Source organism: Macaca thibetana, chromosome 11 (assembly GCF_024542745.1).
Source record: "Macaca thibetana thibetana isolate TM-01 chromosome 11, ASM2454274v1, whole genome shotgun sequence".
NCBI lineage: Eukaryota > Metazoa > Chordata > Mammalia > Primates > Cercopithecidae > Macaca > Macaca thibetana.
The window spans coordinates 116424447-116436958 of NC_065588.1; the positions used below are offsets into that span (position 1 = coordinate 116424447).

The following is a 12512-nucleotide window of genomic DNA, read 5'->3' on the forward strand; positions in this document are numbered from 1 at the left end:
GTGCACTGCCGCCAGCACCCAGCAGAGGAAGAAGCTGGATTTGAGTTGTGGGTGGAAGCAGCTATGGAGCAAGGGTGAAGGGAGAGTGTGCCGGTGCACCAGACACTGGTCAGAGACATCAGAGGAGTGTGCCATGGGCCTCAGGATGATCCAAGTGAACAGCATATATGCAGTAGGAAAAGCCACCAGCCTGAGGCCACCAAGCTCAGCAGCCACCTTCTGCGAGTGCCTTCGTGTACTCACCTCCTTCAGCTCCAGCTCGATGATCTGCTCTTTGAAGGAATAAGCTTTGTTCTCTCGCTTCATGTTGGCCTTTTTTATGCTGTCCTGCTGGGCACTGAAACACCAGAGTGGGTCATCAGCCAGCTTGAAAAGAACCGCAAGGCCTGTCAGTCTCCCGCCAGCCATGAAATTCCAACTAGCTGTTAAGCACTGTGCGCCAGCAAAGTGCCGGATACTGGACACACTTTAGTACCCAGGACCTAAGCACCATGCCGGGGACACAGCAGGCCCTTAGCCAATGAATGGATAGGCTGTTGCATTCGACCCACAAGAGGTGCTGACTCCATCCTACACGCATTCCCTTGGGGAGCAAAGGAAACCGAGCCCACAAGTGAGGTCTCACCTCTGGATGATGGATTTGTCATACAGCTCCCCAGCAGGGGTCTGCATAATGGCAAACTCCTCCCGCGTCACCAGGCGCAGTGCAGGGTTCTGCACGGAGGCGGTGATGGTGCTGATGAGCTGTGGGAGGACCCGGTCCGGTGACAGGATGGAAAGGGAGCCCATGGCGTTCATGGAGGACTGCCAGACAAATGCAGACATGGTCAGTGTGTGCCAAGGCTGGCACTGGCAAAAGGGCCACCACACCTGAATGCCCCTGGCACTGGCTCCCCTTCTTCATGCCACTGCCTTGTTACTCCTGGGCACTGCCCATCACAGCGGCCGGCTGGAGTCTGTGTCTGCTTTCCTCAACGAGCAGTGCCCCTCTGTCTGACACAGCACCTGACGTGAGGCGATACACTCCTTCCCAATTCTCAATCTCCGTGGTTCAGGTGGAGCTGCCCTCACTTTTTTCAGAGGTAGGCATGTGACCCAGAGCAGAAGGAGGGGCGCAGAGATGAGCATGGCTCCCAAGTCAGATCAATCAGGGTCAAAGCGACCCCAAGCCAGTAGACATTATTGAAATATGCAAGCTCTTCCCCCAGGAGCGGATGGGGAGACAAAGCCTGGAACTTTAGCGGCTCTCGTGCTACCAGAAAGGGAAAGCCTGAGAATGGAGCCCACATCGTGGAAAACAGAGCCAAGAGACAAAGATGGATGGGACAGAGTAAGACAGACATCACCTACAATGTCCCAAGGGCAACATCTGAACCCCCATAGTCAGCATTAGCTAAAGCCAGTCATATCCTTGGACTTTGCAGGTAAATGAGGCAGTAAGTTCCCTTTTGTGCTTAAACCAGTTTACATTTCTGTCACATGCAAGGGTCCAAGCCTACATTTTACCCACCTTCACCTGCTTCTTTGAATCCTCTCTTCCTATACCCTGTGATGAGAGGGCCCCTCCCCGACCTGAGGCCAGACCAGCTCATGTGCCCATCACCTGGTTTAGGGGACTCTGAGTGGTGATCCTGGGAATGATCTGATCCAGGTGCCTGGTGATAAAGGCTTCAGGATCGATCTTCATCCTGGCAAGAAGTGCTGGCCAAAGTCCAGACTGCACAGCCACTGAAGGGGAAGGGAGCTCTTTGAGGCCTTCTGCCTGGCCTGCTCTTACCCCATCCCCTAAAGCCCCAGGCTTTCCCTCACCCACTGCAGCCACAGACCTAAGGATGGGTGGTGGGAGATGATCAGCATCTCCTGGGCCAGTTGTTCGGTGTCAGTGACATCACCCTTGAGCCCTGGCACACCGGAGATGACACAAAGAGCCTCCTGCAGGACCCGTGGAGGCACGTAGGCCTTGCCCGCCTCAGTCACCTCTCCAGCATCAGTCACCAGAGCCTCTAAAGGCAGCACCTGTGTGGAGACACGTGAGATAAAACATAAGAACCCCACTGCTAAGAGCCCTGTGCAGGCTTGGAACACAGGAACCAAACATGCCATGGACACAGCAGCTCCTCACTCAGTTCTTCCCTGGGGTCCTTGCTGGAGTGGAGATGGATACCCAGCTTCCTGCAATGGGACCCACAGGCTGTGAGATGTGCCTGGAAGAAGGAAGCACCTGTGACTTTGCATCTAAAAAGCCTACGGGAGTAAAGAAGGCAACAGGAACTGGTCCAGGAGACCCAGCCTGTGATGGCAAGTCTGTCACTGGCCCACATTCCTCAACAGGCGTAGGGAGGAAGGAAAGCAGGGGAACACAGCACAAAGAGCACAGAAATAAGATCCAAGTCTTTGGAGGTCTCCCTCCATCGGGGGAGACACTGTGCAAGTCATTTGAGCTCCTGGAACCCCGGTCAATTCACATGACACAAGAATACCAAGCTCTATTTGCCTTTGAAAGGCATTGTTTAAAAAAAAAAAAAATCAAAAGAAAAAATGGGTAGAAAATGCTTCAAAAGTACAAAGTGCTTTAAAAACATAAAGTATTATTCAATTAATCAAGCATAAAGGGGGAGGGCACGGTGGCTTGTGCGTGTAATCCCAACACTTTGGGAAGCCGAGGTAGGAGGATCACTTCAGCCTAGAAGTTCGAGATCAGCCTGGGCAACATGGCGAGACCCCATCTCTACAAAAAATAAAAAATCAAAAAATTAGTGGCCACTATAGGTGGTGTGCACCCATAGTCCCAGCAACTTGGGAGGCTGAGGTGGAAGGATCGTTCGAGCTTGGGAAGTTGAGGTTGCAGTGAGCAAAACAAAACAAAACAAAAACCCAAAAGACCCTGGAAAAAAGGTTAAGAAGCTACATGTGGAAAAAAAGTCTCTGAAAAGGAAAAGGAATCCTATGAAAGATGTTACTGGAGCTCAATGGCAGAGCAGAAGATGCTGGCATCACACAGAGTAAGAAAGAACAGTCAGGGAGTGGCCCAGCCAAAACCCCACAGCATAAGCAGGGGCAGCTAAGGGGATCCAAAAGCCCCAGTTCTAGAGCCCAGATGCCCTCACCTTGTGAGAACTGAGGACAGTCTTCAGCTCCTCCAGGAGTCCGTGCGCCAGCTTAAAGCCCCCAAGAGAGGATAGCAGCTTCCGAACCGTCTGCTGAGCCTGCCTGCGGACGTGCCAGGTGCGGCTCAGGAGCACTGCGACCAGAGCCCGGTGGTACTGCCTACAAGCACAGGGACAGACAGGTCTGGGGGAAGGCCGGGAGCAGGCCTTCCACAGTCAACCCTTCCACCTGCCACACACCCTTTCTCAGGTCCCTGCCAGCCTTCGCCTCATTTGGCCCAAAAGAAAAGGTAAGCCAGCCTCACGTACTGAACTTTGTTGCCAGTGAGTCTATGCGGGTGGTCAAGGAAAAGTCTCTCTGTCAGATGCAACACAGTACACAGGGCTAGGAGGGAAGAAAAGGAGTGGAAGTGTTTTTAAAATAGTTAAGTGTACACACACATATGTATACCCAGAAATAACTGGAATGAACTGAAAATTCACCACAAAATGTAAATGTGATTATCACTTAGAAGTGAAATTAGTTAGGCCGGGCGCGGTGGCTCAAGCCTGTAATCCCAGCACTTTGGGAGGCCGAGACGGGCGGATCACGAGGTCAGGAGATCGAGACCATCCTGGCGAACACGGTGAAACCCCGTCTCTACTAAAAAATACAAAAAACTAGCCGGGCGCAGTGGCGGGCGCCTGTAGTCCCAGCTACTCGGGAGGCTGAGGCAGGAGAATGGCGTGAACCCAGGAGGCGGAGCTTGCAGTGAGCTGAGATCTGGCCACTGCACTCCAGCCTGCGCGGCAGAGCGAGACTCCGTCTCAAAAAAAAAAAAAAAAAAGTGAAATTAGTTGGGTTTTTTTTTCTTTTTTGCTTATTGTACACACATGTATTTTGCAATAAGAAAAGTATATACTATTTTTACTTACTTTAAATATATATATATATTTTTTTTCCTTTTTTTTTGAGATGGAGTTTCGCTCTTGTCACCCAGGCTGGAGTACAGTGGCACGATCTCGGCTCATTGCAACCTCTGCCTCCCAGGTTCAAACGATTCTCCTGCCTCAGCCTCCTGAGTAGCTGGGATTACAGGCATCGGCCACTACGCCCAGCTAAGTTTTATATTTTTAGTAGAGACAAGGTTTCACCAAGTTGGCCAGGTTGGTCTTGAACTCCTGACCTCAGGTGATCCACCTGCCTCAGTCTCCCAAAGTGCTACGATTACAGGCGTGAGCCACTGCACCTAGCCTATTTTTACTTTTTTTGAGACAGAGTTTTGCTCTGTTGTCCAGGCTAGAGTGCAGTGGCACAGTCTTGGCTCATTACACCCTCCACCTCCCAGTTCAAGTGATTCTCCTGTCTCAGCCTCCTGAGTAGCTGGGATTACAGGGACCTGCCACCCTGCCCAGCTTAATTTTGTATTTTTAGTAGAGACAGGGTTTCGATCTCTTGACCTCATGATCCACCTGCCTTGGCCTCCCAAAGTGCTGGGATTACAGGTGTGAGCCACCGTGCCCAGCCCCAACCTACTTCTTTTTAATAATTAAAAATTACTAGCCAGGCGCAGTGGCTCACGCCTGTAATCCCAGCACTCTGGGAGGCCAAAGCAGGCAGGTCACCCGAGGTCAGGAGTTTGAGACCAGCCTGGCCAACATGGTAAAACCCTGTCTCTACTAAAAATACAAAAACTAGCCAGGTGTGGTGGTGCACACCTGTAGTCCCAGCTACTCAGGAGGCTGAGACAGGAGAATTGCTTGAACCCGGGAGGTGGAGGTTGCAATGAGCAGAGATTGTGCCACTGCACTACAGCCTGGGCAACAAAGCGAGACTGTCTAAAAAAAAAAAAAAAAGACTAAGGCCAGGCACCATGGCCCACGTCTATAATACCAGCACTTTGGGAGGCTGAGGCAGGAGGATTACTTAAGCCCTGGAGTTCAAGATCAGCCTGGGCAACATGGTGAAATCCCCATCTCTTAAAAAAAAAAAAACAGAAATTAGCTGGATGTGGTGGTGTGCACCTATAGTCCCAGCTACTCAGGAAGCTGAGGTGGGAGGACCACCTGAGACCAGGCTGAGGCTGCAGTGAGCCATGACTGTGCCGCTGCACTCCAGCCTGGGCAACAGAGTGAGATCCTATCTCAGCAACGATAGGAAATTACTATGAAGTTCTAAAAAGAGGCCAGGCATGGTGGCTCACGCCTGTAATCTCAGCACTTTGGAAGGCCGAGGCAGGCGGATTACCTGAGGTCGGGAGTTCGACACCAGCCTGACCAACATGGAGAAACTCCATCTCTACTAAAAAAAAAAAAAAAAAAAAAAAAAAAAAAAAAAAACAAAATTAGCCAGGTGGTAGTGGCGTATGCCTGTAATCCTAGCTACTCAGGAGGCTGAGGCAAGAGAATCGCTTGAACCCAGGGGGCAGAGGTTGCAGTGGGCTGAGATCACACCATTGCACTTCAGCCTGAGCAACAAGAGCGAAACTCCATCTCAAAAAAAAAAAATGATGAAGCTCATTATAGACTGACATGGACTCTTTCCAGGTCTAGAAAGCACAGTACATACGGCAGGCACACTACCATTTGTGTAAAAAAGGTAGAGAACAAACATATACAGGTATTTACTTGCATATATATAAAATATCAAGGCTACAGAAGAAGCTAATAAAATTGGTTATCTATAGCCGAGGAACTGGGTAGCCAGAGATCAAAGCAGGGGTATAATTTTCAATGTAGACCCTATTGTATCTATTTCTGAATTACATTAGTCTATTTCCTTTTCAAAATTTAACTAAAAATTTTTCTAAAACCAGGAAATGACTAACAGTTGTAGCTCATTAATGGGATGTTGCGATTTATGAGTCAAAAGACTTTTCAAATCACCAATTAGTGGCAGACACCCCTAAGGCAATGTAGAATTTTAAACACACATTTAAAATTCAACTGTTCCTTTTCTGCCAGGATAGAAACCAGTAGTTTTTGTGTCTCTTGGTGGGGGAGTAGAGCCTGCCAGACTCCACAAGAGCTTCTCAGCTGCCTCAACACAAGAAAACCTCGGAGACAGCACCAATTACCCAATCAGCTATAATTACAGCTCATATCGTAGCTCCACAGCCATTACTGCTCTGTCTCCACGCATCTCCCAAGTCCCACTTCCCTAACCTTACATTCCCTACAGGAATGAAATTATTCCCATAACAGCTAAGCTGCTGGCCAGATCACTCTGGCCCAGGTTTTTGCAGACCTGACTGGCTGGTCAAGAAAGGGTCTTCTCTGAAGATTTTCCAGAGACTTTGCCTCACTCCTGAGTTCAACTAAGCGTGGAGTAACTTACCATCCTCTGAAGCCATAAGCAGGAATTTCTCAGAAGTGAAAACCTGCTTTTTCTCATCCACAATCAGCTGCCAGAAACTGCTCAGTTTGGCCTCTGCAAGAAACAAAAGGTTACCCCACGACGCAGCTCATCACGTCCCCCAGAGCTGATCCACTCCATCCTGAAGCTGCTGGGGTGGGCTTTGTTGGCAAACCCTCCTCTGCAGCAGGAGGCTCAGTGCTCTTCCATTTGGGGAACTGACCTCAGTCCTTCTGGTATCACTTCCTGTATGAAACTCTTCGGTGGTTCTCTGCTGCCTACAGGAGCCTAGGTAAACTGTTTCTCACCCGGAATTCCCATCCACCCCAGGCACCAAGCTGGAATACCTGAGGTTTACAGACTCTGGCTTTCCCTGCCCTTCCCTGACTGGGGCTGTTTGGACTCACGCTGGGTCATTCCCTTCAGGATAATGAAATCCCTCCCAGTCTTCAGGGTACTAGTTCAAATGCTTTCTCCATGAAACCCTTCCCAATACCCATCCCCCCAACTAAAAGCAATCTCTCCTTCAAAACTGCTCTAATGCCACATTTTGTCTTAAGCTATGGATATATTTTTGTATTTCCTCGCTCCTACTATGAAGTAAGCACCCTGAAATTTGCTGTAGAAGGTCATGTTTATCTTAGCATTCCCCCAGGTAGCCCAGTGCCTTGCATGGCCACAGTGGGCACACCATACTACATGAGGAGAGCTGAGCTCCATTCCTAACCAAAGAAGTAAGTTCAGGTGTGGCCCAGTGCAGAGACTGGGAGATGAAATAAAGAAAGCCTGAAATACGATGTAGCCACAAAAAAATGAGAAAGCTCTTTTTGATGTACTGATTTGGAATCATTTCGAAGATATATAGTATATATATAGTATCTAATATGATATATAGAGTATGTTACCCAATATGTTCAATTACATGAACACACTATCTCTGGACATAAAATTGGTAACACCGTTTTTTTTTTCGTCTTTTTTTTTTTTTTAAAGACAAAGTCTTGCTCTGTCACCCAGGTTGGAGTGCGGTGGCATGATCCTAGCTCACTACAACCTACACCTCCCGGATTCAAGTGATTCTCCTGCCTCAGCCTCCCAAGAAGCTGAGATTACAGGCAAGTGCCACCACACCCAGCTGATTTTTGTATTTTTAGTAAAGATGGGGTTTCACCATGTTGGCCAGGATGGTCTCGAAATCCTGACTTCATGACCCACCCACCTCGGCCTCCCGAAGTGCAAAACTGATAACACTGTTTATGGAGGGAAACTTAACGGCTAAGGGAAAAGACAGGGCTAAGGGGTAGCTTCTCATGTTATATCCTTTTGAATTTTGTACTGTATGAATGTATAACCAACTGAAACAAACAGTCCCAATACTAAACCCTGGTCCATCTGGGTATCATCTACAAGCCCATGTAGCACTGGAGCAACAGAACGAAGAAGGACAGTGGGACGATGACAGTCCCCTGACTGCATTCCCACTGCCCATGCAACCCTAAGATTCATCCTGCAGATGCCAAGCAAACCTGTGGCTGATCCAGTGTGGTCAGAACCAAGCTAACCCTGAACATCAAGACACTCCTCCCAAGGACTCTTGTCAGAGGCCTCTATCTCTACCATCCTGGACATCTCTGGACTCATACCAGCCTGTGAGTCAGCCACTGACAGCTTCAAGAGCAACAAGGCTGCGGCAACCCCTTCAGTGACTGTGGGAACCTGAGTGCTTTGGGAGGCTGCCTTCTCCACTGTCTGGATGAGCAAGGGCAGTAAGTCCAGGGCCTGCAACAGTGTGTCACCTGTGGAGAGAGGACAAGCACCTTAAAGGACATACTGATTCTTGGAAATGACAGGACTGAGAAAGGATTTATCTAACTAGCTGTGAACCAGATGACTAAAACCCTTCAGTTAATTTTTCAAATATCTCAAAAAGAAGTAAAGTTAAATCAAAACTTAAAGTCTACAGCCACAAAATTAGAGGCAGAAAGATAATCCTTATGGCTGGGTGCAGTAGCTCACACCTGTAATCCCAGCAGTTTGGGAGGCCAAGGCGGGTGGATCACCTGAGGTTGGGAGTTCGAGACCAGCCTGACCAACATGGAGAAACCCCGTCTCTACTAAAAATATAAAATTAGCCGGGTGTGGTCCAGTTATTCAACTGATGGATAAGCAGAGACATTAAGTGAGTTGCTCAAGGTCACACAGCTAGCTGAGGCAAGTCAGTGCCACCCTCAATCCTATCAATTCCCACCTGGTACTCTTCCCCCATACCAGATGACCTTCGGACCCAAATTCTAAAACCACAACCAATCCACTGACCTCTGAACTAAACTCGTTTAAAAAAAAAAAAAAAAAGGAAGCCAAGCACGGTGGCTCACACCTGTAATCCCAGCACTTTGGGAGGCTGAGGCGGGGGCATCACGAGGCCAGGAATTCCAGAGCAGCCTGACCAACATGGTGAAACCCCGTCTCTATTAAAAATACAAAGATTAGCCGGGTGTGGTGGCGCACACCTGTAATCCCAGCTACTCAGGAGGCTGAAGCAGGAGAATCACTTGAACCCAGGAGGCGGAGGTTGCAGTGAGCTGAGACGCGCCATTGCACTCCAGCCTGGGCGACAGAGCGAGACGCCGTCTCCCAAAAAAAAGAAAGAAAAAAAGGCCGGGCGCAGTGCCTCAAGCCTGTAATCCCAGCACTTTGGGAGGCCGAGGCGGGCAGATCACAAGGTCAGGAGATGGAGACCATCCTGGCAAACACAGTGAAACCCCGTCTCTACTAAAAAATACAAAAAAATTAGCCAGGCGTGGTGGCGGGCGCTTGTAGTCCCAGCTGCTTGCGAGGCTGAGGCAGGAGAATAGCGTGAGCTCGGGAGGCGGAGATTGCAGTGAGCCGAGATCACACCACTGCACTCCAGCCTGGGCGACAGAGTGAGATTCTGTCTCAAAAAAAAAAGAAAAAAAAAGGAGAAACCAGTTAAAACTATAGTTCAGCTAGGCGCAGTGGCTCATGCCTATAATCCCAGCACTTTGGCAGGCCGAGGTGGGCAGATCACCCAAGGTCAGGAGTTCAAGACCAGCCTGGCCAACATGGCGAAACCCTGCCTCTATTAAAAGGTACAAAAATTAGCCAGGCATGGTGGTGGGCATCTGTAATCCCAGCTACTCAGGAAGCTGAGGTTGGAGAATCGCTTAAACCCGGGAGGCGAAGGTTGCAGTGAGCCAAGATCACGCCACTACACTCCAGCCTGGGTGACAGAGAGAAACTCCATCTCAAAAAAAACTATAGCTCAAGCCCATGTTTTCTTCCCCGGCACCTCCATACCTGGGTTTGTTGTTCCATGTTTTCATAGCTACTAAATGGGCACATCAGAACATTTTATAATGAAAGCAGTTTTCCAGACAATGTTATGGATTCGAATCCAAGAAATTTTTATTATAAAGGTTTTGTTTGGTTTTTAAAAGGTTTACGTTTATTTTAAAAGCAATGAGCATTGAGTTCTGGCACTCTGCATTCCTTTTTTTTTTTTTTTTTTTTTTTTTTTTTTTTTTTTTGAGACGGAGTCTCGCTCTGTCGCCCAGGCTGGAGTGCAGTGGCGCGATCTCGGCTCACTGCAAGCTCCGCCTCCTGGGTTTACGCCATTCTCCTGCCTCAGCCTCCTGAGTAGCTGGGACTACAGGCGCCCGCCACCGCGCCCGGCTAATTTTTTGTATTTTTAGTAGAGACGGGGTTTCACCGTGGTCTCGATCTCCTGACCTTGTGATCCGCCCGCCTCGGCCTCCCAAAGTGCTGGGATTACAGGCGTGAGCCACCGCGCCCGGCTTCTGCATTCCTTTTTTAAAAAATAAATTAAAAATAAAGCAATGAGCAGAACTAGCTCAAGCTGAAGAGACTAGGTAAAACCAAGTTTTTGCCATCTACAATTCAAGGTCCCACCTACAACTGACGGTCATTCAATGCAGCAATAATGCAAACTGATATAGTACCTAGACTTTTTGTATAACTTTTGGTAGAGACAGAGTCTTGCTATTTTCCCTGGCTGACCTTGAACTCCTGGGCTCAAGCAATCCCACTGCCTCAGCCTCCTGTGTAGCTGGGACCACAGGCATGTACTACCATGCCCAGCTATTTTTTTAATTTTTTGTAGAGATGGGGGTCTCACTTTGTTGCCCAGGCTGGTCTCAAACTCCTGGGTTCAAGCAATCCTCCCACCTCAGCCTCCCAAAGTGCTGGGATTACAAGCGCGAGCCACCTTGCCTGGCCTCATAGACTGTTTTTAAGTCATGGATGTGAGTTCACTATATCCTAAGGCAGCTGACAATGTATTGCCTGTACATTTCTACCATGGAAAATCTACAACTTCAGTCAGCACATAGTCAGCACTACGGTTTGAATAAACCTCACAAACCACTGTACAAAGATGATCTATGATTCTGAGCTGGGAGACGTATTTCAGAAAAAGATTAATTGCTTTCAACTCAGTGCAAAAACCTCTTGTGGTCACATTTTTCTTCCCTTATCATTAAAAGAAATAAGTGAGTACAAAGTTCATCAGACAAGGCATTTCACACAGAAGGGTGTCCCCTCTCAAGAGGAGGCCATGGAATCTCCTAGATGTTTCTTTTTCTTTTTTGAGACAGAGTATCACTGTCTCAGGTAGGAGTGCAATGGCTTGATCTCGGCTCACTGCAACCTCTGCCTCCCGGGCTCAAGCGATTCTGTCTCAGCCTTCCAAGTAGCTGGGATTACAAGCACCTATCATCATGCTTGGCTAATTTTTGTAATTTTGTAGAGACAAGGTTACACGATGTTGGCCAGGCTGGTCTCGAACTCCTGACCTCAGGTGATCCACCCGCCTCGGCTTCCCAAAGTGCTGGGACTATAGGTGTGAGCCACCGCGCCCGGCCCTTAAACCAGTCTTATCTGAGTCATTTCTCCATGATTTCAGATACTGTAGTGACAAGTTCTGGTTCTTGTCCTCTCTGAATAAAACTTTGTAATTTGAAAGTCTGACGAGGGGGAGAAGTCAGAATTTGTTGTGAAGACTGAATTCTGATTTTGAGCTAAGCCGAATGCTCTCATTTATTTCCAGAAGAAATAAATGGTGCAAAATAAGCTGAACTAACAGGGAAAGCAGGAACGCTAATAATACCCTAAAGACTCGGTCACCTCTGCACGGAGACCTGGACACTAGCCCTGGGAGGTGTCTTACCCCGATAAGAGGCCAACATGCACTGCAGGTAGGCGTGCCTCACCGCAGATGTGGAGGTTTTAAGGCTGAAAGCTTTTTTGAACCATTCAGTGAGCTTCTTGGGCACTTCTGTAGTGAATCGGTTACACCAGAGAGCCAGGACTGAGACAGCGTGTACTAAGGTCCCTTCGTGAACTAGGACAAAAAGCAGAAGTTCAGTCAGTCCAATGTCTTATAACCATGTCAAATCATTGCAAGCAGCACAAAAAACAAGCCAGAGTACGTGGGGGAGGAAGCAGTGATATTTCAGACAGCTCCAAGCCTTGCTCTCTGAGGGAGGAGTATCTTCAGGAGAGGTTTATGGAAGCGAAGCTCTAATTGTGAAAAACCACGGTCAAGGATGAGTACAAAACGCATGCTCACCATGATGAATGGAATTACCTTCCTGCTGAAGGAATGGGATGAACAGCTCAGCCACGATCCCGTTCAGGACCTGACTGGAAGGTCCAGACACCACGTGATGACTGACGCTCCCAATCCCTAAAAGGCAGATTCTCTGTTCAGTCCCTTATCAGCACAAAACCACAAAGAGGGAAGTCTTCCTACTTCTGCCACCTCCGCACTCTGGGTCACAGGCCTCTTCGGTGTCTCCAGCAGGCATACCTCTCCTTTGGCCATTATTGATCTTCCCTCAATGCCTCCTCTACACCTCCTGCCTTCTATAGAAGCCAAGCCTCCTGCTAGACCTGAACAAGTCCCTCTTGCCAAGCACGCAAGCAGCAGGATCCTACGAGGCAGGCTGGACCCAAGATGGTCACAGGAGTCAAGATCCAAAGAAGGATTCGCCTCACCTAAGAATTATGTTAAAGCTTATCTACTACTAGGC

General features: G+C 48.6%; 2 protein-coding genes and 1 long non-coding RNA gene across 13 annotated transcripts in view; 2 read left to right on the plus strand and 1 right to left on the minus strand.

The window, feature by feature from the left end:
- BICDL1 (BICD family like cargo adaptor 1) overlaps window positions 1–12512 on the plus strand; it is a 718679-nt gene that overhangs the window by 422604 nt on the left and 283563 nt on the right. Inside the window, exon 1 of one of the 10 annotated variants that reach the window (XM_050747953.1) lies at window positions 1217–1220. The exons of 8 other annotated variants lie outside the window; for them this stretch is intronic. The gene's annotated coding sequence lies outside the window, so the exon portion shown is untranslated. Of the gene's footprint in view, window positions 1–1216; window positions 1221–11912; window positions 11917–12512 lie in introns of those variants that run through there. One more of the 10 variants, XM_050747969.1, reaches the window with a different exon arrangement.
- The window catches only part of GCN1 (GCN1 activator of EIF2AK4), a 68043-nt gene that overhangs the window by 33995 nt on the left and 21536 nt on the right, over window positions 1–12512 (minus strand). The window contains exons 13-22 of one of the 2 annotated variants that reach the window (XM_050747796.1): window positions 12068–12166; window positions 11648–11821; window positions 8085–8237; window positions 6424–6516; window positions 3417–3492; window positions 3108–3267; window positions 1827–2016; window positions 1604–1728; window positions 626–804; window positions 244–337 (exon numbers count right to left, since the gene is read on the minus strand). In XM_050747796.1, coding sequence (XP_050603753.1) covers window positions 244–337; window positions 626–804; window positions 1604–1728; window positions 1827–2016; window positions 3108–3267; window positions 3417–3492; window positions 6424–6516; window positions 8085–8237; window positions 11648–11821; window positions 12068–12166 — 1343 coding nt within the window. Of the gene's footprint in view, window positions 1–243; window positions 338–625; window positions 805–1603; window positions 1747–1826; window positions 2017–3107; window positions 3268–3416; window positions 3493–6423; window positions 6517–8084; window positions 8238–11647; window positions 11822–12067; window positions 12167–12512 lie in introns of both variants that reach the window. The other variant, XM_050747795.1, reaches the window with a different exon arrangement.
- LOC126930730 (uncharacterized) overlaps window positions 3633–12512 on the plus strand; it is a 93352-nt gene continuing 84472 nt past the window's right edge. Inside the window, exon 1 of the long non-coding RNA XR_007717668.1 lies at window positions 3633–3701. This is a non-coding gene — a long non-coding RNA (uncharacterized LOC126930730). The remainder of the gene's footprint in view (window positions 3702–12512) is intronic.